The sequence below is a fragment of the Lepisosteus oculatus genome, chromosome 4 (genome assembly GCF_040954835.1).
Source record: "Lepisosteus oculatus isolate fLepOcu1 chromosome 4, fLepOcu1.hap2, whole genome shotgun sequence".
NCBI classification, from domain to species: Eukaryota; Metazoa; Chordata; class Actinopteri; order Semionotiformes; family Lepisosteidae; genus Lepisosteus; species Lepisosteus oculatus.
In genome coordinates this window covers 43,874,477-43,897,934 of record NC_090699.1, presented here as the reverse complement: position 1 = coordinate 43,897,934, position 23,458 = coordinate 43,874,477, and the positions used below count along the sequence as shown (strand labels likewise).

The following is a 23,458-nucleotide window of genomic DNA, read 5'->3' as shown; positions in this document are numbered from 1 at the left end:
TTAAAGGACTCAGAAAATCATCATGGGCTCATTCTAAATGTTTTTACTAAATGGCATGGTATGCTATTTCTTCTCTTTGATGTTAAATGCTTTAAAAGAAGACCTTATCATTTATTTTGCAACACCCCTCCAGCCTACTGTAATTAATGGTCAGACTGTAGAGGTGGTCAGCGACTATAAGTACTTGGGACTGGTCATAGAGAAAAACCTGAGATAAGAAAAATGTTGTAACACCATTTACTGTATATAAATGTCCAACAGTGTTTTCTTAGGAAGCTCAGCTACTTGAAAGCAGTTTTCGACAAATCACTTATTAACAATTAACATGCCATCTCACTTGCTGGTTAGGCCACTTCAGTACCTTTAATTGTAAAAGGTTGGGAAATAATGAGGATAGGAAGCAGAATTATTTGGGCCAATAACATAAAAATTCATAAGTGCCCTCTACAAACAAAGGGTTTGTAAAGACGGCTAAGAGCATTATGGAGTGTGTGTCTCACCCCCTCCATTGTGAATTTACACTACTTCCAACTGGGACATGCCTCTGTGTCCCCAGGGGTAATGGTGATAGCGTCAGGAAATATGCCCTCTTTAATCCCACTCTCAATTAACTCTTATTTTGTGAAACACTATTGTTGAGTCTTCTTTGTTGGTGACGTTTGTCTGTTTTTGTCAGACTCTGCCATAAAACAAACTTCCCCCCAGACGTTAATAAAACACGAACTGACTTTAGTTGAGCATGTTCGACAGACAGGCCCTCACACAGGCCCTGAGGTGTGACACAGAACGGAGGGGGGACGCAGCGTACCTGTAATGCCCCAGCCCGTGATGATGCAGGCCGCGGGTCTCTTGCCCCACCTGTTGCCCTGTGCGGGCAGGCAGGCGGCATTGGTGTGGGGATTGAAGGAGACACAGCGCCCCTCCGGCCCTCGTAAGCGCATGAGCGCGATGTCGTACTCCCAGCCCTGGGGGCTGTACTTCTTGTGGATCACGATGCGTTCCGGCGAGAGGCGACGCTCAAAGTCGTCCTGCTCCTCGGTGTGGTAATCACCCAGCCGCAGCACATAGCGAGAGGGGTCGGAGCCGAACCTAAGTGAGAGGACGGAGGCTGTTACTGTGACTGCAGCGCCCCGGGGGGGTCACATTTAGAATATCTTGTACAGTGTTGGCCATCATATTACAAACAAAATTGCTGCCAAGCAGCACTGGGTCCCTAGGTTCAATTCCTGCTACTACCTGCGTGGAATGAGCACGTACCCCCACGTTTGTGTGGTGCTCCGGTCCAAAAACAAACTGGTAGGTTAACTGGCTTCTGAAAAAAACTGGCCCTGGTGTGAGTGTGTGCCTGTCTGTGTCTGTGTCTGTGTCTGTGTGCCTGCCCTGTGATGGAGTGGCGTCCTGTCCAGTGTGTGTCCTGCTTTGTGCCTGTTGCTCGCTCCTTTTCCTCGACTGCAAGAAGTGGTGAGTGGATAGATGTTACAAAAAAGATATTGTTGAGCTGGAATCAGTCCAGAGAAGAGGAACCAGATACAGTACCTTCTCTCAGGCTCAGAAAAGGGCCCTTTGTCCTGCACCAACAGGACAAACAAACCAAACCTTTCAGCAGAGGACCCCATTCAAGGATTTAAAATCAAAATACATGAGGTAACTTCAGAGAAGCATATTAAAAACTGGGAATGGGGGGAAGTTTTTGCAGAGAGGGTTGTTGGAGTATGGAACAAACTACCCAGCCATTTTGACAAAGCTGATAACCTAGAGAGGCTAGATAGGATGCATGGCTTCTACGTGGTTGTAACTTTCTTGTTTTCCTAAAGGGAAACTAAAGTAGCCAAAGCATGAGCGAAGAGAGGGAAAAGCACAAAAATCTTAGACACTGACTGACAGTCAGAGACAGACATTGATGGAATACAAACAACAGTAAGGATGTCAACCCAGAGATGCAGACAATGTTCAGAGGGACAGTACAGGATACATATGGGCCAGAGAGCAGTCCTACTACAAATTTGCCAGATGGCTTGATGACTTTCTTTACATGGGGGACCAACTACAAATGACACTTGGGAAAACATCAAAAAGAAACTAAAAACACAGCTGGGGGTCATAGCGACCTGCCACAACATAAGAGAGACGATTTCACAAGACTGTCTCTGCAACATGTGTTCAATAGCCAGCATAACACTGGATTTGTGCTTCACACTATTGGCTCATTTTGAGCTTCACGCCCTTTGCATGCTTGCCTTTTCACCTATCTGTGAAATGTACCCTCTTGAGTCAAACGTTAAACACATGCAGAGGCCAGGAGGTGGGTGCCAAACCAGACATAAGCAAAAGCACACAACTAACTGTCTCACACTGCATCTAGCTTCCATGTGTAGCCTAGCTAGTTCGGACAAGATGACGTCATCCCCCCCCACCCCGCGTGTCGCAGGGACCTCTGCTGCCTGGGCTGGGGGAGGTCTCCTTTAACTCATGCGGCTGGCTCCCTGTTGCGTTACGCCGGAGACCCGGGTTCACCCCCCAGGTGTTGCGGGACGAAACGGGCAGGGTGGAGCGGCGGGGGGGACGAGCCCGCGTGGAACCACGACGGTCACACATGCAGGAGTTAAACTAGCATTCACCTCAGAACAGCACTGCACATCCACACCTCCTCTTAAACTCTCCAAATCCCTATTTAATCCGCTTTCCTGTTAGTCTGCTTGGAAATGAATAACCCTGGAGCGAGCGTTCTAAAATTACTGAAGCGCTTCTCTTCCCATCCCCTTTACCTTCATTAATGGTGAAAACCAGTACAGAACGTCTGACATTCATGAAGCTTCACACTGTTGTGAAGGAGGGTGCGTTCCTTTGTTGTGCTCCTGCTAATGAAGTTATTTACAGAGTGTTCGGCAACCAGTGAAACAGAAAACATCATGAATACGGAGTGCTGAAATTGCATTGCGTTTTCCTTCTCTCATGACATGTTTTGCAAGTTCATTAGTTTGTGGCAAGCTTTGCAGTGACAGGCAGGTCGTTCGCGCTTTCGAAACCAGAAGTCACATTAAGGACAGGTACTCTTGTTGGGCTTGTGTAGCTGGTTTTCTAATTGCAAATGTATCCAATTTTTAAATATATACACTTTATATCCTGCTAAGCTCACTTGTTGTTGTTGGCAGAGATGATACAGACACCTTATCAGATCCAATGTCTGTTACTTACTGCTTATGAGTTCATTATGACAGGTTGCTAAACCACAAACCAACTGAATCATAATTAACAGATAATGATTTGGCCAGCAGCCCTGCAACTCACAACTGGAAAACCACTGAAACTCAGCAGATGTGAGCCTGGTCAGTACTTGGATTGGAGAGCACCTGGGAAAAACTAAGGCTGCTGCTGGAAGAGGTGTTAGTGGGGCCAGTAGGGGGCGCTCACACTTGATCTTGGCCAAAAGACCGAGAAGCTAACGCCCAAGTATACTGACAGGGACACTATACTGTAAAAAGGCGCCATCCTTCGGATGAGACGTAAAGTAATGTCCTGATTCTGTGGTTATTAAAAATCCCAGCCAGGGCGTTTCTTGAAAAGAGTAGAGGTGTCACCCTGGCCTCCCAATAATCCTCATCTATGAATAGGCTTAATCCCTGTGTTCTTCTCCCCACTGATAGCTGGTGTGTGGTGAGAGTACTGGTGCACTATGGTTGCTGTCACATCATCCAGATGGGGGCTGCGCATTGGTGGTGGTGGAGAGGATTCCCCATTACCTGTAAAGCTCTTTGAGTGGAGAGTAAGGAATTATTATTATTAGATAAGTTGATGACTGAATCTAGGTTCAAGGCACATTTTTTATTTTGCATTGTGCCAGTGCAATTCTTGGGCAATCTCCCAAACACATATGAAGCAGAACATATATATAACCAAAAAAATCTGGGGTGCTTGAGCATCCATAGAGCAGAACACTATTAATGATGAGAGCCAGGGAGACACACACATGGTGTAAGGAAAGAAGCCTGAGAATCAGATAGGAAGAAAGTTAGGAAAGTCACTTCTCTCTAGGCGCTCAGACATGACTGCGATATTGCCCAAAAACCCTGAATATAGCTGTGCTCCTGAGCAGTGGAACAACAGAAAGATCTCCACCTCAGCCTAATTCCCCTCATGTCCACCAGGGGGGGCCAGCTCACCTCTTGAAGCAGTGTGCAGCAGTCAGGACCCAGCAGGCACTGATGAGTGTGGCACCGCACAGCGGGTGATGACCTTTAGACTGCGACTTCAGCCAGAGAGAGACCTGCCATGGCCAGTCGCCCCTGTCAGAGAAAGAAACAGACTGAGAAAGAGGGAGTAACGAAGAGAAACGTACGTGGGGGGTCAAGATAAGATGAGAAAAGAAAGAACAAAATGGGGGAGAGACTACAAAAGAGAGAAAAGGGGGAGAGAAACACTGAGAAAGTGCACCTAAATTAAACTTGATTATATAGCTATCACATTGGCCATTCAGCATGACCACATTATCCAATTCAGACTTTTAATGCCTTTGTCTCCCTCCTCTTTCTTCTGACTTCATTAGAAGTCTGTCCTTTCTCTCACTTCTGCCATTTACTTGTCTTGAAAACTCAATAAAAATAATAAGGGCAACACAAGGAAAACAAAACATCCAGTACTGGGTCTCAACACGTATGCAGGAGGCTACAGCCTGTGAAACTTTAAAGTGGACAAAACAGCTGTGTAAAGGAAGTTGTTCTGAAGCAGTGCAGGTGTGGTCTGAAGGCTAATGGACCTCTTGAGCTGCCAGGGCTTGCCGAGATTCCTGAGTGATCCAGGCTACCTGTATGATTTTCCCCCTCCAATGATCCTCCTTCTGCGTCGCTGAGTACTGGGCCGCAAGCCGCAGGACTGGGGGGACCCCTCACTCTCCCCCAGTGTCTCGGGCGTGTAGTCGCAGATCACTCCGGCATCCTCACTGTGCCGGCAGTTGTGGCCGTTCTGTACCTCCGCCGGACACTGGCCTACAGATGCCTCGTGCCCCGAGCACTTGACGTTGTCGAGATGAATGGGGCCCTGGCCCTCACCAAAGTAGGCCATGGAGCGTGCCTTGGCCACCCCACTGCCGAGGAGAGACAGAACGAACATGGGCCAAGGGAGAGGGCGAGAGAGGGAAGGGTGGGCACACCTGCTTGAGTTTTTATCTCTCCTCAGGCTGTCTGTCCCTGTGGACACTGTTGTGAAGGAGGCCTACTCAGATGAGACTTTTCAGTAGGCCTACCCAAAGTAGTGAGGCAATTAGGCCCCTGAGGCTTCTCTCTTTTTATGGGAAAGGCATAACCAGCACAAACCCTTCTGTATTTATTTGATTACTTAGTGGACTAAGATAAGTAAATAGTACAATAGATTATAGCCTTATTTTCACAACCCAGTGTTGGGTGTGGGTAGACGTGGGTACAGGTCTCCCACAAAACATACTGCAAATGATAGACAGGCCAGCAGTAGCAATTAAGTGCACTGATTTAATGATCCCCACTCCCAGAAACCATGAACAATGTGCAGAACACCCAGTAGTTAAACATTTAGATGGCTGAAAAATATATAGCCTTAACACAAGGCTCTCACACATACTGCTCCTATACTCCACTACTATTGAAACTCCCTTACTCAGACCCCCCAAACTAATCTGCCCTGTGGTCAGAGAGCAGGCTCTTTTCTGTATTAGGTCCCTCACATAAGACATTTTTTTTGTGCAGGCACCTACAAAGACAGCCTCCAGCTGAGGTTCTGCTTCCTTGGGGCCTGAAGAATGGGATGTAAATGGTCGATGCTGTTTGTTTATGTAAGTATGTGTGTAATGGGTGTTGTGATAACTTTACATTGCTGTGTTTCCAACAATCAACCTGCATGTGTGCATCCATGAAATAAATCATTAGATGCAAATTAGTAAAAGTCAGTGAGATAAGTGAAATGCTTATTTAAACAGCAGCCTTATTGTGAAATGTATGTAGTTGTGGGTGAATGTGCTCCAGTAAGCAGGGCACAGGTCATTCTGTCACACTGATTAAAGAAAACATCCCCTCTACTACTTTCATGCCCATGATATGCTGCACAAACTCTATTTTATGCAGTAGGGCTCCAAAAATTCTTGGATTCCCACATTTTGACAAGCAAAACAGATATTTACGTGAATCCCAGTTGTCTACAGACCACGGCGGCATTGCGGTCATTCCAGCCGTCATCACAGACACTCCCCCACTGGCCGTCCAGAAACACCTCCACACGGCCCTCCCTGCGGCTCTCGCCGGCCACCAGGCGAACCAGCGGCTCTGCGAGCAGAACACTTGTCAGCTTCTCACGGGCCACGGCTGTCACGCTGTACAGAGGTGTTCTCTTTCTCAACGGGCACCCTGCTGTTTGGACTTTGAAACAGACGCTCCTTATCTTCTCCTCAGTCTCTAGGTCACTCGTGTTACCCTCTCCTTCATTCACAGCAACATGCCTTTTTGACTTCTCTGTCAAGACAGCCCTGCGTTTTTCTTGACGCTCTCACGGAACAATTTCCCTACTTATTAGTTGATCCGACATTCATCTCCAAATGAATATCCCAGATGGCCTCTGACTACTCTGTTGAATGGCCCCTCTCCTTGACTCCTTCATTTTTCCCTCTCTCTCTCCTCATCCTTTGCAACCTCGTCCTTTCTCTCCTCCTGTGTTGCTTTCGCTCTTTCTGTCCTTCTCCCCAATGCCTGTCACACACTGAAGTCCTCTGCTCACTTTCTGCTCTATTTTAGGCTTGTGGCCCCCCTCCTCCTCCTCATTTCTATATCCTCCATTTCTTCTATGGCAGAGTGTGCCTATATAAAGGGGACAGACACTCACTGGACACAGTTTTAGGTACCCCTGCAGAATAATGTGCTAGGAAAAGCAAGAATAGCTTCTGGTGGGGTCTTTCCAATCAGGTGGGGGATCCTGATGTTTCGGCCTGCAAATGTATAGAGGAAGCTCCCACACTCTTCCAGTTCACCCCGGCTGTGTGTGTGTACGTATACCCGCTCTCCCCAGCTTTGTGTGTACCTGTGGCAGGTGGCGGTCCTGGGATCTTGTTGCTCTCCACCTCCCTCTCGCAGATCACGCCCACATCCTCACCGTGCGAGCAGTCGTGTCTCCCCCAGCCGCCATGCTGACAGTCCAGGATCGAGCGTTCACTCCCTGAACACTGCACTTCATCGAGCAGGATGAGCCCAGTGCCCTCCCCGTACGCCCCGTCTGCAGACACCTTGGCTCGCCCTCTATAGGCAAAACAGAGCATTACAACAACAGGAATGGCAGTGACACACACTTGCCATCAGGGGGGAGAACGCTCCAGACCAGCACTTGTTTTCTTATCAGGTAACAATGGTCTTTCCATTGCATTCCAGTTCAAGTCATTTTCCTAGCAGGTCCTTTAAAGACTTTGGGGCTGATCAGCAGAGTTAAGTAAATAAATACCAGTGGCGGGGAAATCCCAGCTGGACTGCAACAGAATAAAAATGCCAACTTGGTTTCTGGTAAAGGGTCACAATGCACACTTAACCTTTCTATGTATGACATCAGAACTGTAAACCTCAAGTGAAAATACATTTTTTTCAGGATTTGTGCTCTCGTAGATCCAGTGACAGAAAATTTTCATTTTCAAAAAACGATTAACCAAGTGAAGTTTTCATGCTTCTAACCAAGATCGTCATGATCATGACGTTGTGCAATGCCTCTTTGTTTCAGGCAGCCCATTTAAGCAGTTTAAATGTTTATTTTATTAAAATAGCTTGGTAGAACTAAGGTAGCTGAAAATACTTAAAAAAAACAAGGCCCTGGAAACTCCCGTTTCTTGAGAAACGCTCTTCTGTCTCACCTGAAGCCCAGCTGACGGCACACCACCTGCGCATTAAGCTCAGTCCAGTTGTCGTCGCACACAGAGCCCCAGTCCCCCTCGTGGTACACCTCCAGCCGGCCCTCCCATGGGCTGTCCGCCCCCACCAGCCGCACCACGCCGTCTAACACACACAGATAGGCAGGGGGGGCCCTGCGCTGCTCACACAAGCACCGCGATGCTTCGACAGCGGACGCCGGCGTCCCGAATCGGAGCATGTCAGGGTGCAACTCTTTGGTGCGGACTCGTGGGTATCAGTATGTGTGAAAGCGGGGGTTGAAATGACTTTGCCAGTAAGTGAAAGGGCATAGGTGTGTGTGCGCCTGCCTATGCATGTGTTTGTGCGAGAGCACAAAGAATGAAATAAGACTTGATCCACGTCAGGTTTTATGACCACAGTCTCATAATTCAATACAATACTTTGTTGCCGTAACAACTAGTGACAGGAATTTGGTTTTGTTAGCTCATACAATACAAACAAATGACATAAAACCAATAATAGACAGCATCCACTCACATACTATTCTAGACACACGCCAGAAATTAAATAACAGTGAGAGGTAGAATAACATTGAGCCGTACAGCAAATATATAAACAGTAAAACAAATATATAAGCTAAGACCTGCTGGGCCTATTCAGTACTGATATGGAAAATCAGGTTGCTGCTGTATTTGGCGTTGGTGGCCCAGTAGGTGGCGCTCTTCCTTTTGTACCTGAAATTGCAAACCACTGCTGACAGTGTTGTACTTCAGTAATGGAAGAGGTGGGTCTCCTTCATATAGCTAAAGTAATTTGGGATCTTTTGGGAATACAATTGCTATTTAAATGCAAGGAATTCATGTTATTATTTAACTATATATCTAAAAATATCCATCACCTGGTCCTAGCTTCTTCCAGGAGGTCATAAAGCCTGTGCGAAGGGAGTGTCTGTTTCCCTGCTGGAATGTGTGTGATGCACGTCTAGCTCAGTGGAGTTTTGTGGTGTGCGTGCGTGTGGTGGCGGGAGTGGGCCTCACCGGTGTAGGGGTTACAGGACACCCCCGCGTCCTCCATGTGGTCACAATTGTGCTGCCCCCAGCCGCCGTGGGGGCACTCTTCCAAGGAGAGCTCGTTGCCTGTGCACTGCACTCCGTCCAGCAGGATGGGCCCTGAGCTCTGGCCAAAGTGTGCCCAGGACCAGGCCTTCGGTAAGCCCCTGGAGAAAGGGGCACACGGCCAGCTTACACATCATGTTCAATTCACTCTGGGACACTGTGCTGCAAAGGTCACGTGACCTCATAAATAGTATGGGCCAGGGCAGGTTCTCTCGCTAGCCCCGCTGGTTGATTTACTGTGACTGTCCTGGTGGGAATAACTGGCTGAAAGAATGGTCTGAGAACAGTACAAGGTAGAGGGCTGTCCGCTCTTGAGAGATTTGTCCTGGAATAAGAAGAACTCCAGAAAATAACAGGGATCAACCCAGGAAAAAAACCCAAGTCTTGTTTGCACACAAGAGCGATAGGTCCCCACCCCTAGACCTGGGTTTCACACAAGGAAGATCCCCCCCAAAAAAAAACACAAGTACAAGAGCTGGCAGCCCTATTAAAACACCGTCCCCACCCCTTGTAATAATGGAAGGAGTGATAAAAGAGAGCGCATGGCTTCAGCTGGATGTAGAGAACAACTCGTATAGTCTGTGCACTTGTATGTAGAGGTGGGGGAGGGAGGTTAAGCAACATGCTCGGATAAGAGACTGACAGCTCAGTCCTGCAGACCTTAACTCTAATCAGGGAAGTTAGGGAATGCTGTCGCTTGTTTTTAAGGTGAGGTGCCGAATTATTCCACCATGGAGAACTACCGGAATTTAGGTACGTACCCCAGACCCAGCTGTCGACAGACCACTTCAGCATCGATGTCGTCCCACTGGTCATCACAGATGGAGCCCCACTTGCCATTGTGATAGACTTCAACACGCCCTTCAAAGTCCTCCGCTCCACCCACCAGCCTCAAGGGGGCACCAGAGCCTGAGAACCCATCACAGAGTCAGCACACACACACACTTGGCCAATCACATTACACACAAACCACTTCAATTCCAAACTGTACATTGATGGTAATGTGGGGTAGATCTAGAAAGATGCAGATCAGGACAATAAGGGATTTCTTTGTGTGCTCATTGTCAAAAACATAGTGGGTTAGGATGTTTTTCATTATATCTGAACATATTAAAGCAAAATCTAATCTCACTCAGCGACATCTGAATCAATATTAACGTGATCGCATTTTCTAACCCAGTTTGTTGTCCCATTTCATTATCATTCCGAGATTCCCAAACTGCAGGTGGACGAGGAGGACGGCAGACAGGGCGATGACCCCTAGCTGGTCAGATGATCCGGGTCAGTGAATATTCCCTGAGATCTGAGAATAGAGCTACACAGCCCTCCCTAGGATGCTAAAAGGGTGACCGAAATATCTTGAGCACAGTTTCGAAACATCAGAAACCACACCTGCTGTTGGCACCCAAAATTGCCATACAGCATTACATTGAAGGCACCATCTAGTGGCGAGAAAAGCACTAAAACAGAGGGTGCTTTAGATGCACGCTGTCAAGAGTCAAAGCACACAGTGGGTGCTCTGCTTCTTCTCACAGACATAATAAGCACTAGTTTACATTCCCAAAAAGTACCTTTAAATCCTGTCCCCTCGCCTGGAGCGAAGCCTATGGCTCTTTGCAACCAGAAGCATAATACACCCACATTACACAACCAACAGAGCTCTCCATCATGGTATGTCACCAGATGTCACAGTATGGTTGAGAAAACCTAGTCAAGTAATGAAAGATTGCTGTATTCTTATCTATGCTGTCGATTGCTTGTAGACACTATAAATGAGAAAGCCAGGCAAAAGGAAAACAGTCATTATTTTATCATCAATGTTTTGACACCACAGAAAACTGAGCTGACAGATATGAGCATTCACTGATTGTGTTCCCTCGCATGAAAAAAATAGATCGAGGCACATTTTATTTTTTATTTACTCACTGCTTAAATTAATTTTAATGTATTGTCTGTAACGGCATGCAAGAAATTGTATATGACTAATAAAGTTATCTATCTACATCAGGGAGAAATAGCAAATACAGTGGTTAGGATACTTATTGCTTCTGTAGTTTTGACTTCTGCTTTTGAACTATAACCCTTAATATCCGAAAAGGAAAACTGGCTGACTAATTTAGTCAATCATCAGTGCATGATCTAAATAATCAAAAGATTTGTTTAACCTGAATTTTAAAAGCATGGACTTTTTTCTAAATGCAGTGCTGGTCACTTTCCTTCTGAGAACAAACAGAATCATGAATCAGCAGAAGCTCTTCAATACCTGCTAGTCCTTCTGGAGACTAACAGAATGTCTATAACGTCATATTCCAAAAATGATGACTCCCAAAAATACATATTAAAAATGCTTTAAGGTTTCAATATTTAGCTTTGAATAGTGTCTCATTATGAATTGGCAACATATAACTGTGGTAATTAAGTTCTGTGTGCAAAACTGGGTAAAAGAGGTCAGTTTGCATGTTGTTGGTGTGCCTGCTGTTATTGTGAGGGAGAGCCGTATGAGGAGTGTCCAGGGGGAATCTCTCCTGCCAGAACTCAGGATTCTCAGATAACTCTCGCTCTCCTAATGTTCCAGGCTGAATTATTCACAGCTGTTCTAAATATACTAGAGCACTCGGGATGCATTCTGCCCAGGAAAGGCTCTTACAGTAACTGTTCATATCAGAGGGATCGGAATAAGAGCAGGTCTGCAGTCGTGCGTCTGGAAAGACTAGGATGTGTGCATGTCAGAGGGAGACGTGCTACATTAAAATGCCCATCTGATTACTGGGTTTCATTTTCTAACAGCACAAACACACACTGTGTGAAAGTAAGACTTCCAAGAGATTGTCTGTGCAATCTTACAGGATGCATAACTAATTAAAATACTAATGTGTTTTAGTCTAGTGCTTTGCTGCTGTGTTATCTCTGTGTTAAAGCTTGACACTAATACAAAAAGTCTGTATACTGCATTATGTGCAATCGTAGGAATGTTTTCATGTTCTGAGCCTCTATGCTGTTTTGAACTCATCGGTTCTTTGACTGATCACTGTTTTTAGCCTTATTGAAAGTCTGCTTCTCGTTTCTTACCTTCAGGTGGGGCACACACCACCCCGGCTTCATTGCCATGGTTGCAGTCGCCGGTGATGAACTTCCTGCTCCGACACTCCAGAAGGTAGTTCTCGTTACCACGGCAGCCTAACCGCTCGTAGTGGAAAAGTCCAGAACCAGGCCCAAAATAAGAGTGTTGGAGCGCTGTGCCAATGTCACTGCGGACAGCGAGGAAGAAAGGGCCAAGACAAAAGCAAGAGAAAGTGATAAAAACAGGGAGAGGACATTCTGACATGCATTACAGGCACTGGCATTAAACACAGAGAGAGAGATTTGAAAAACATGATTCAATATGGTGACCAGAGGTGAAGTAAAAAGATGTTTAATATGGAACGGTATGATTAGAGCTTCAATCACTGTTCTTCTGTCATAAATACACATATAATCTTTCATACAACCTTTCTTGCAGAAGTGACCAGCATTTATCAAGGGTACATTTTTTATAATAGCGTTATAACCATGATACTGTATAACATCTATACACATTATAGCCACTATGTCAATATTATTAATGAACATTCCAGTTTCTTTTCACTTACTCACAATACATTTTTTTAGCCTTGAACTGGGAACTAAAGAAACATTCCTGTGTTGGTTTTCCTTACGTTGCCTATATCAAGTCAATAGAAGTAATAGTATAACTTATAGTCATTAATAGTACTAATAGTAGTAAAAGTACTAATAATAATATATGGAGGCAAGTATTAGAAAGTGATTTAGAGTTCAAGATTGTTTTTTTAAATCCCCCACATTTTGGATGAAAGAGAGAGGAAAGTATAAGCATTATGAAGCTATTTTTGCTTCACGCTGATATCCTATCCAGGGTATAGTCCTGCCCTGGGATAAGCTTGACCCTTACTGAGAATTAGTGGCTTTCTGATATGGATGGATGGAAGAAAGAATATTGGTATTGATATTGACATTGGTGATTTTATTGCCATGCCAGCTGCTAGACATTTTAACAAATTCAATTGGCAATGTGTGCTTGTTGGGATATTGGAGTGATGGATCATGTATTGAAAAATTATGATGAGCAACTTGTATCAAACATGATCATGAATACACAGCTGCCAAATTCCTTCATTTGGCAGTCACTGATTATTTTCTGATTAGTCTGAAATATTTTAGTCATCTGAGGTTTTATTCATTCCTTGTCGTTTATTTAACGACAGCTTGTCGGCTTCACTACTTCCTGATTATCTTGTTAAACAGGAAGGTGTTAGCTTGTTATTGATGAATGTCATAACTGGATAATTAGGTCAATGTGACTGGTAAGTATTATGGGTCCGTATTGTTCTTTATTATGTGTGTGATTACAAATGAACAGTTATCTATATAGCTGACCTATACCTACAGGGACTGATTGTACACTGGCATCTCAAATTCAATTCCTGTGGGGGACTATCGTCTTTTGTTTTTTTTTCTAACCTGAGCAGTCAATTAAACAATTAACCTAATAACTACATTCTTAGCTTTATACAGGAATTCTCTTCAGTTCTATTACAGTACAGTTACCAATACAGCACCTCAGAACCTAGTTTAAAAATACAATTATACAATTAATTGAATAATTAGACCAACTATGTAACTGAAGTGCAACAAAAATTAGAAGACACCAGGCCTTTATTGTACACGATGGACTGATTAAGGCAGAAAGCAAAATGCTTGTTAAACTATGATGCTAGTTAAGAAAATTAAATTAAATTTGATTTATTCAATCTGCTGCTGCTGGAAAGCTGTTGCTGGCAAGGGCAGGCTATTCTTTTGACATTATTTTTGTTGGCTTCTACACCCCATTGAATAAAGATAATTTTCTGCTTTGGCAAGTTCCTAATTTATAAATATGCCTTGACATTTTAATACCACAAGCATGGACTTCAAGGCAATTATACAAAGCCACTAATTTGAAAGTACTGGTGCTCACTTTAATGTAGCAGGACACTTAAGTGATATATTTGTCAGATTGTAGAAACCACACAAGGGCAATTCTCCAGTCGCAAGTCATACCTCACTCCCAGCTGTCTGCAGATCACACTGGCATCCCGATCAGTCCAGTGCGTGTCACACACTGCCCCCCATTGGCCATTCAGGTACACCTCCACGCGGCCACTACCTGCAGATGAACCCCCCACCAACCGCACTGCTCCTGAGGGCAGAAAGGGGGACACCTGTCAAGAGACTATCATGGCTGCTTGACTTGACATCAACGCCTGTACACAGATTACCCATCAGCCCCTTGGACCTGGATCTGGTGAGATCAGACTCTAGGTTAGGACAGGTTAATAGGTGGGAGTTATCAGACACGACTCCATGCTGATGCTAGCTGACAGTGCTGACAATGGACAAACAGATGTTCCTATTCCACCTCAGAAATATCAACAGACTACATCCTTTGTTGTCACTAACTGTAGCTGAAAAGCTGTTCAACACTTTCATCTTCTCTCGAATAGATTGCTGTGTTCCCCTGAACACGGGGGTATCTAAATCCACACTAAACAAATTTCAGTATGTCCAGAATTTGGCAGCCTGAATCCTGACCAGGTCTTGTGCTAGTGATTACATTACTCCTATCCTGCACTGGCTTCCTTTCGGGTTTCTTGTCGACTTCAAAATCCTCTTGCTCTCCCATTAAGGCTCTACATGGCTTGGCACCTCAATACTTGTCTGATTTACTATCGTCCTACTCCCCACCTCAGAACCTTCATTCTTCTAATTCTGGTCTCCTGTCTGTCCCCCAAGCCTGTCTTCTTCCCATGGGTGACAGGGCCTTCTCTTGCTATGAATGACCCAGAGGAATTCTATCCTTAAGGATATCAGAGAGTCACCTTCCCTGAGCTCTTTCTAATCAGGACTCAAAACCTTCTTCTTTAGAAGGGCTTTAATTTAATTGGTTCTCTGTCTGCCCCTTTGCTTTCCTCCTGATTTCCAAACCCTTATTTTAATTGTGTAATTGTGCTTTCTCCTCTCGTTGTGTGTTTTTTTCTAACTGTAAAGCAATCCGAGAAGCTACTTTTAAAGTTTAATTCTTATTCTTATTCCTGCCGCTGCAGTAAAGAGGAAAGCTGTATTGAAGGTGATATGGAGGCATTACTTTTAAGAAATTAAAGTTAAGGACTTTAATAACCCAGGTACAACAGTCACCAAAATCTTAAGAAGTACTGGCACTTCTGGTACTAATTATGCAAACAAAATGCTGGGCAATTGTGATGGTTTTTCTAAATAACATACAGTAATTGACCTTTGTTTCAAAACGCACAGAAAGAGTTGTGTGAATGCAGTGAGGAGAACCAGCTGGTAGGAAGCTCAGCTGACAGGAGGCAGAGTCGCAAGGAACCATGCACATGGGTCTCCGTGGAGACCCACAGGAACACACAGGTGCAGCTGACAGGCATAGAAAGACAGAGAACTGAAAACACCAGACTACTGCCTACAGCACTGGACAGCTAGAGAGACTCAGACAGAAAGGTGCACAACACAGACGCCATGAAGATGGACAAACAAGTATGGCAGATATGGTAAAGGTCATGCCAGCAGTGCAGCTAACCTATACGCACCCTGAGAGACAAGCACACACCAGGTAGTGGTCAGGCACAAAGACAGACAGGTGGAAACACATGCACAGATAAGCTGTGGGCAGGGGCGGAGACAGCTCTGGGGAACTGTGGCAAAGGGCAGACCGGCAGGCGGCCTCTCACCCTGGTGGCAGTCGCAATAGGCCCAGCCGATGGCCCCCGAGCTCTGGCGGTAGAAGCACCAGGGATTGGACTCGCGGTCAGGGTTGCGGCAGTAGTTGTGTTCTCCTAGGCCGCGCCCCGGGTATTGCTGTAGGTAGTCGGGGAACTCGGTCCACTTGAGGCAGGGAAAGCCGGAATCCGTCTGGGACACAGAGCCATTGTAGTAGCCCAGCTCAGTGAAGCCTTCTGAGCACGACAGAGGGGCTGGAAGAGGATGTGCACACACAGGTCTCACCGCTGGGTTTCTAACACACACAGACACAGCTGCCCTTCAGTTCATTTCACACTTCACAGTAGCTGGTAATGCTGTTACTCCAGTATCACAGTCTATAAGCTGTTGCTTCCAGTTGCCATTTCAAGCTATGTTTTTACTTTTGCAGCTTATAACATCTACATAAACAGAGCATTTATATTAACACTTTTTTAGTGTAAAGACAGGCCATGTTGTAGAGACATTGGAATCTTTCTTAATTTCAATCTCAATGTGCAGGAAAAGGTCAGCTCATTTTTTCCTGAGTTCTCTGTCATCGTTACAACAGATTCTCATTTTCTTGGTGTAGTATCATGGATAAATATTTTTAAATATAAGTACTTTAAATACAGAGTTCTTGTAACCTTTTTTATAAGTCTCCTCACTTCAGGCATGCAGCCTGTGCCTCTACTCAGAAATATTTTCAAGTTCAGATTGAGACGATTAAAACAAGCAGCCTGGACACAGATAATGCAACTGTGACACAACACCCAGCACAGCAGGGGACAGATACAAGCATGAGTAAAAACTAGTATGACCTTGTGCATCAGCCAAAGGATGGCACTGTATTGTGAAAGGAGTGTGGGAGGATCAGGCACTTTGTATCCATCTTTTAGCTCAACCCATTCTTCTGCTCCTTCTCCTGTCATGTCGGAGCAAGGTGAGATGCCACATGCATCCATTTGCTTTGTTCGCCAGAAGTAAACATCAATGAGAATCAGAAGAAACAGTCTGGGAGTCATCCAAACCCTATGATATCATTTCAAACCAGGTTTGAAAAATCACAGTATTCCCTGCCTTTCCTGAAATCCACTGCAGTTTCCTAATCTTTGAAACCTGATACGAGGCGATGCAGCTCATTGTTAGAAAATGTCTTCTGCCAAGCCGCTCAGAATTGTTTTGTGAGATAAATTATGAGCCTTTACTCCTCCTCTTGCTCGGAATTGTCTTTTGAAAATCGCAATCAAAACCACAAAGGGGGCGACCCAATTTTGATACAGCTATCAGTATATTAAAACCGCTTTTCCTTGAGCAGTACATTTCTAGAAATTGTGAGGGCTTTACTGAAATGGAGGACGGGCAGTATTGCTTGCATTGACAACAAAAAGTGCTTACAGTACAAAATCTCTGTGGAGAGCTTTTTTTTTTTAAAGAAAAGGCTAGTTGCACTAATAGAGGAAGGATGTTATAAAGGTGCCCTCTGCTCCCCGGGCACAGGGCTGTGTGCTTGCAGCTGTCTGCCTGTGTGCTGGCACAGCCATCTCTGGGCAGCACGAGGACTCAGAGCCCTGTCTCAACTTCCTAGTCTACATCCCCAATGGTGATTTAGTTCCTTAAACAAGTACACAGTTTAAAGCCATGTCTCCACATTCTAGTCCCTGGGACCTTAAAGGAAACTAGATCTTGTCTTTTATTCTTGAGATTTAAAACGTCCTTACTTTTTATAGACTTAAAAGCATTGAAAGATCTACACTGATATCATCTCTTTGCCTTCCTTCCTCCTTTTCCTCTCTCCTTTCTGTGGCAGAATTTCCGCAACATATGCTTCAGAAAAAGCCATATTGCGTGGTGAATGTGAAGAGCCGCACACAGCCCTGCTCTCTCCTTCAAAAGAACCCAGAGGAACCTCTGACGCAAGTGCCACTCTCATCCACTCCCTTTTGTTCAAAAAGCAAGAGAGATGGTGAGACAGGAGGCTTTCAATACAGGATGGTGAGAGAGAGATCACTGGGAAAAAGGATTGATGAGTTTTTGCCAGCATGAGTTATTATGTACACAGTAAATGACTTTATGAATGTTCAGTTCAGGCATGTGGTGTCTGTGCGTGGTTGAGGAGCCAATAATATGAAGCTGCCATCTATATGATCATGACTAAACACCTCTGAGTCAGAATTCCTCCTAAAAGGTGAAATTCTTTGAATCTTTTCTGGTAAAGAGATTGAAGGTTCTCCGAGATTGATGTACTTTGTGCAGCTCATCTGTTTGGAAGATAAGCTGCATAAAGAAACCTGTGCGGGAGAGCTTTTTGAAGTGGGAAAGCCATTGCACTAAGACAGTCCCACTCTCTTGACCTCAGAAGCCTGGGTCCAATGGACTTCCTTGGTTGCAGTGGATGGCCATGATGCCTTTCTTTGTCTTTCCATTGCAGCATTGCAACAGTATAGTGTTCCCATCACTATACTGGGGCATTAGGACCCACACAGACTGCAGGGTGAGCGCCCCCTGCTGGCCCCACTAACACCTCTTCCAGCAGCAACCTTAGTTTTTTCCAGGAAGTCTCCCATCCAGGTACTGACCAAACTCACCTGATGAGCTTCAGTGGGCTGCCAGTTGTGAGCTGTAGACTGATGTGGCTGCTAGCGGTGAAGAGATTACTTTGTTAACTAATCCATCATCATCAGATGTTTCCATACTTCCCCATACCTCTACCTTTTCTGTGTGTCCATCCATCCATTTTCTAACTGCTTTATCCAATATAGGGTCATGGAGGAGCAGGATCCTATCCCAGCAGGCACTGAGCACAAGGTAGGGTACACACTGAATATGACACCAGTCCCTCGCATGGAACACACAGACGCAGACATGCAGATACTCACACCAGGGCCATTAATACGCTAATCATACCAATAAGAAAAATTTGATTCTTCATACAAAAGGGTTGGTTTCATCCCAGGTTTAATAAACTGCAAATTCTTCTATACAGTCAGCCTGTATAGAGGTATATTTGCATTGATAGATGTGGAGTTAAATAAGCATAAATACACAATTACCTGCTGCATGGCCTTTATAAGAGGTAAAGACTAGGTAAAGACTCCAAAAGCTGATCAATACCCTGAACAATACCTTGCTTTAACCTTTCCAAAGCCATACAGGTGATGTGGCTGCAGCCATGCTGTGATGACAATCACGTTGCAATCCAGCTCTGCTGGCATGTTCTGGCTCACTCCACCATCCAGAACATGAGGGGATCTCCCAGGCTCTGAGCAACAGAATTAGACTTGCCTTGCAAACCTACCTCCTTTCCCTCATTTCCATGTGCAAGAGCCTGACAAGGAATTCCGAGAGGAGCCGGGGAGCCTGTGCACTCCCTGCCTGAGCATGACTCGGAGTAATGGGAGTGTGGATGGAAGGCTGGCTCTGTCCCGCCCCAAGCTCAACACCTACAGTACATGAGTCCGGACAGGACTGCCACCTCACCATCACGCAAGAGGCCACGAAGGGAAATAAAAAAGCTGCAGTCTTGCAGACCAGTTCTGATCCATTCCAGGTGTTACAAACTGTAAAAACCTGCATAAGGTTGCATGGCTCATATTTTTTCCATACGGACACCTGCTTATTTAACAGACTGCTTTTCTGCTTCACTGGTAAAAGTTGGACAGCAGCTTGCTGCATGATGATAAGTGTTTTACAAAGGTAGTGGGAAACACATCTGTGAAAACAGATTGCATAGACTGTATATTCCACAGGATCAGACCATATTTGCACTGTCAATTGATATGGTTAAACTAGACTAGATCTTAGTATGACTATATGTGTGACTATAGTGACTATATTGCAATTTACAATCCTGGTCAGTTCAGGTTTAAACAATGCAGATGTCTCATATGTTGTACAGGACCCTGATTGTGAAACTAAAAATGCTGTTAAACCACTGTATCATGGGAAAATGTTTAAAAGTAAAGTGAGAGCTGAGAAGACATGGACAAAACTGCAGAACTACCAGACACAGTCCAGTCCTTTTGTTGACAGGTCATGTGGCAGGTGGGACACAAAGGATACAGCTGCATTGGCTTCCAAGTCCGTAAATCTGCCTTGTTGTGAAAACAGAATGTATACTGTGCCCCCTCCTCCCCAAAAGAGGACAGTTACAAGGGGACTCTTCCCCTGCGAAAGCTAAGCAGGGGGGTGCGGCCACATGAACATCTTGCATCAGGGCAAATGTGAAAGTAGCATCAGTGCTGTGCACAGATTCCCAACAGCTGGGAATAGGATAAGATCTGAGAGGGTGACAAGAACTTCAAGGAACATCCTTGGGTTTATCACAGAAGACGGACAGAAAGACAACTGCCCATTCACATTCAAGCAACAATCCAAAGTCTGCTGAGAGTTTCGCGTGTAAATGAAAAGGAACTGAAGCCTTAGGAGGCATGATCTGGTGGACTGCGGTGGCTCACCTGCACTCTGCACTGTGTTCAAGTAGCTGTCTTCCGAAACCACCTGCAGAGAGACACAGAAACCCAGATAGATTTCTTTCATAATGGAGAAACTCCTACATGCTGGTTGGCAGGCTATAAGAGGCAGCACATTTTAATCCCTTCTGAAAACAATTACTGAACATTGCTTTTGGGCATACACGTATTCATATTTTATTCCAGTAAGAATTTAATTTAATACAAATCTAAAATAACCCAGTTTATTTCCTAATTCACCATTTACAGGCTACAAGGCCCCTAGCTTATGGAATAGTCTGCCAGCCTACATATGGGATGCCGAGTCAATCTCAGGATTTAAATCCAGCCTGAAAACCTATTACTTCAGCCTAGCCTACTCACATGTTACATCAGTGCTGCTGAACATGCCATTGTGTGTCTCAGTGTTGGTCTTCCGGGATTGATACATCTGTTCTGTCCAAACTATCCCATTCTCTTTCCCACATGTCCGGATGGCACCCGGGCTGGGCACCATCTGAGTTGGATGCTGCATCACTACCATGGATCCAAGAGGGGCATCGTGGATATAACTATCGTTTAGGAGGATTTGCTGGTCTACAGAGATCTGCATGGAGTACTGGCACATAGAAGGACATGATGGAAGACTCAATACTCTAGTACTTTTTCTACAATTGTATAATGTTAGCATTATGTGCCCTGAGTGACTATATTGTCATTTAAAATCCTGTAATAATGCATGTCTTCTATATTGTACAGGACCCTGATTATGGAAAAGAGTTCAGTGTTCCAGTTATCTCAAAAGTTCAGGGTGATCTGAGCAAATAAGCATTTGCCACAGGGCTCAAGAATTTGGCACAATATACTGCTTTTCTGGAAAGTATGTCATTAAATACTACTTCTCTGTTCAGCTCAGGTGTGTCTGACACACACTGACTGGATCTGTGGTCTAACACTGCAGTTACCTGAAATGAGTTTAAAATAATACGCGATGAAATTGACTAAAGACATTTCAATCTGAATTAAACACTGAGAAGAAGGTAAGTGATCCACTAGCCAGTGATGGCAGGCAGGGCTGAGATTTGTTTTGATTTTAATGTGTAATGTGCCTTAGTGAGGTCCATCACTAGTAGTATCTGTTGATTTTACTTGCATTATATAATAAACAGTTCATTAACGTTCAAGGAAAAGAAAACTGTTTGTGAAATATTAGTTTTCATAAAGAAGTAAAATTCCTTGTAATATCCTGGTCAAACACATCTCTCTAGGGAATATACTGCAGTTTGTATCCCCAGTTGCAAGGTGTTTCTACTGTATATTAACAAAACACTAGAACTGAGAAATGGTTTATTAATTTCTGTTATATTCCTTTTGCACAGAGTACACACAGTTCCACTAAATTGCTACCAATATAATGTTTCTGATGAATGATTTGGCTTTACTATTTTAAAAATACAAAACATGTTTGTATTTTTGTATTTCAAGCTTGCAATTAAAAAAAAACATATTTGCAATTAATTTTGAACAGTTACAGTTGCAGTCTAAATAACAAAGTTATTCACTTTTGATCATTTAATAATTCTCTTTGAAAGTTAGACACAGTTGACCATCTAGCTTCCCTTAACAATAAATGACAGGTCTTTCAAAATGCCAAAGACAAGGAACACACTAGAGATAAAGACTCCTCTGATCCTGACCTCTTAAGGTATTTCAATACAATAGGTTTGTTTCATTCATAAAAACTAACAAAGGAGTAAAGGCAGGATTTAGAAGACTCTGCAGTTGTGATGTGCTTTCAAGAGAGATTCCTATATTGTGTTTTTCCATCTGTATCTACTGTATACATATCTTACATGTTTTTTTTTCACAGATCCAGCCATCCATTTTCTAACTGCTTTATGCAAGACAGAACTGTGGTGGAGCTGGAGCCCATCCCTGGAAGCAATGGGCACAAGGCAGGATACAACAGTCCATCGCAGGGCAGAGACATAAACACACACATACTCATACCAGGGCCAACTTTCTCAGACCTCAATTAACCTACCAGTATGATTCTGGACTGGGAGGAAACCCATGTGATCATGGGGAGAACATACAAACTCCACACAGATAGCACCCCAGGAATTGAACCCAGGGCCCGAGTGCTGCAAGGCAGCAATGCTAATCATTGTGCCACCATGTCATCCTTCTTCAGCAGATCCAGTATGTAATTTAGAGAGAACACACATGATCATGGAAGTCACTAAGCACTGTCTTCTGTCACTTGATTACTTGATCCATAGTCCATGTAGCTCTAAGCCTAGGCAATGGCAATCAGACAGTAAATTACACAGACAGTACAGTAAATGTAAAGGCCTGTCACTGTTCTGGGTATTTTAACATTTATATTGTTATCATCATACACACACTTGTTTGAATCTTTAAAAACACCAGGTACAGAACGGCTCGAGACCAAAGGTGGCGTTATTCACAGATTCTAGGTATAGATTAACTAATATCTTTAAATACCAAAAGAGACAAAGGTCTTCTCTTTTATACAGCACTGCACGCATTGATGCCAAAGTGTGATTGGAACTCAAAGTCTCCTCCTTTTAAAGGAAAAAAAACTGTGGAACTGTTTCTCTGATGTATCAACCTGGGATGCACTACTTACACAAACGCATTTTTCTATAATAACTGCAAATATTTTACAGTGGAATCGTTTCCATAATTTAAGTAGCTGTGCAAATACATACCATAAAATGATTTTCAGACACATCCCACATCCACCCACACACAGCTGCAGAGCATTCCTAGTATATAATGAGGATATCTTTGTCTGCATTTTATTTTATGTATGACTGTATATTTTGTAAATTGCCCTGGATAAGGGCATCATCTTAAACCAATTAATAAAGAGAAAACAGCTGTTTAACAATGTAAAAATAATTAGTAATCCAGATTAGTAATTAAGCAATTAGTACATAAAGACAAATGCTACCCTCTAAAATATTGTTCTCAGACTCTCTGTACGTGTGCTTCCCAAAACCTTACAATAACAAAAAGTAAGAGTGTTCAACAAAAATTCCATACACACTCCTCAGCTGTGCAGTTTTCTTTCCTAGTGCGACAAGGACACATTGGCCTGCCATCACATTGAGACAACTTTATCTCAAAATAGGACACAGTCACTTGTCCAGGAATTCAGAGACTGAACCAGTGGAGTTACAGTGAAGAATGAGCCATACAGTTCTCTCCTCAAGTTCTCTGCACA

The 23,458-nt window shown here is 44.1% G+C and overlaps 1 protein-coding gene and 1 long non-coding RNA gene across 3 annotated transcripts in view; one reads left to right on the top strand and one right to left on the bottom strand.

Moving 5' to 3' along the window:
• Positions 1-23,458, bottom strand: part of LOC102687755 (neurotrypsin) — a 30,240-nt gene that overhangs the window by 4,732 nt on the left and 2,050 nt on the right. The window contains exons 2-13 of the mRNA XM_015347872.2: positions 20,212-20,254; positions 15,748-15,990; positions 14,060-14,198; positions 12,032-12,210; positions 9,724-9,871; positions 8,885-9,063; positions 7,850-7,991; positions 7,036-7,250; positions 6,146-6,287; positions 4,802-5,080; positions 4,161-4,283; positions 809-1,089 (exon numbers count right to left, since the gene is read on the bottom strand). Coding sequence (XP_015203358.1) covers positions 809-1,089; positions 4,161-4,283; positions 4,802-5,080; positions 6,146-6,287; positions 7,036-7,250; positions 7,850-7,991; positions 8,885-9,063; positions 9,724-9,871; positions 12,032-12,210; positions 14,060-14,198; positions 15,748-15,990; positions 20,212-20,254 — 2,113 coding nt within the window. The remainder of the gene's footprint in view (positions 1-808; positions 1,090-4,160; positions 4,284-4,801; positions 5,081-6,145; positions 6,288-7,035; positions 7,251-7,849; positions 7,992-8,884; positions 9,064-9,723; positions 9,872-12,031; positions 12,211-14,059; positions 14,199-15,747; positions 15,991-20,211; positions 20,255-23,458) is intronic.
• On the top strand, positions 12,035-22,711 carry LOC138238431 (uncharacterized). 2 transcript variants are annotated; one of them, XR_011189460.1, is made up of 4 exons: positions 12,035-12,116; positions 17,565-17,749; positions 18,517-20,864; positions 22,076-22,711. It is a non-coding gene; the product is annotated as an uncharacterized lncRNA (long non-coding RNA). The 2 variants fall into 2 exon arrangements; XR_011189461.1 differs by lacking the exon at positions 22,076-22,711 and having other exon boundaries at positions 18,517-21,115.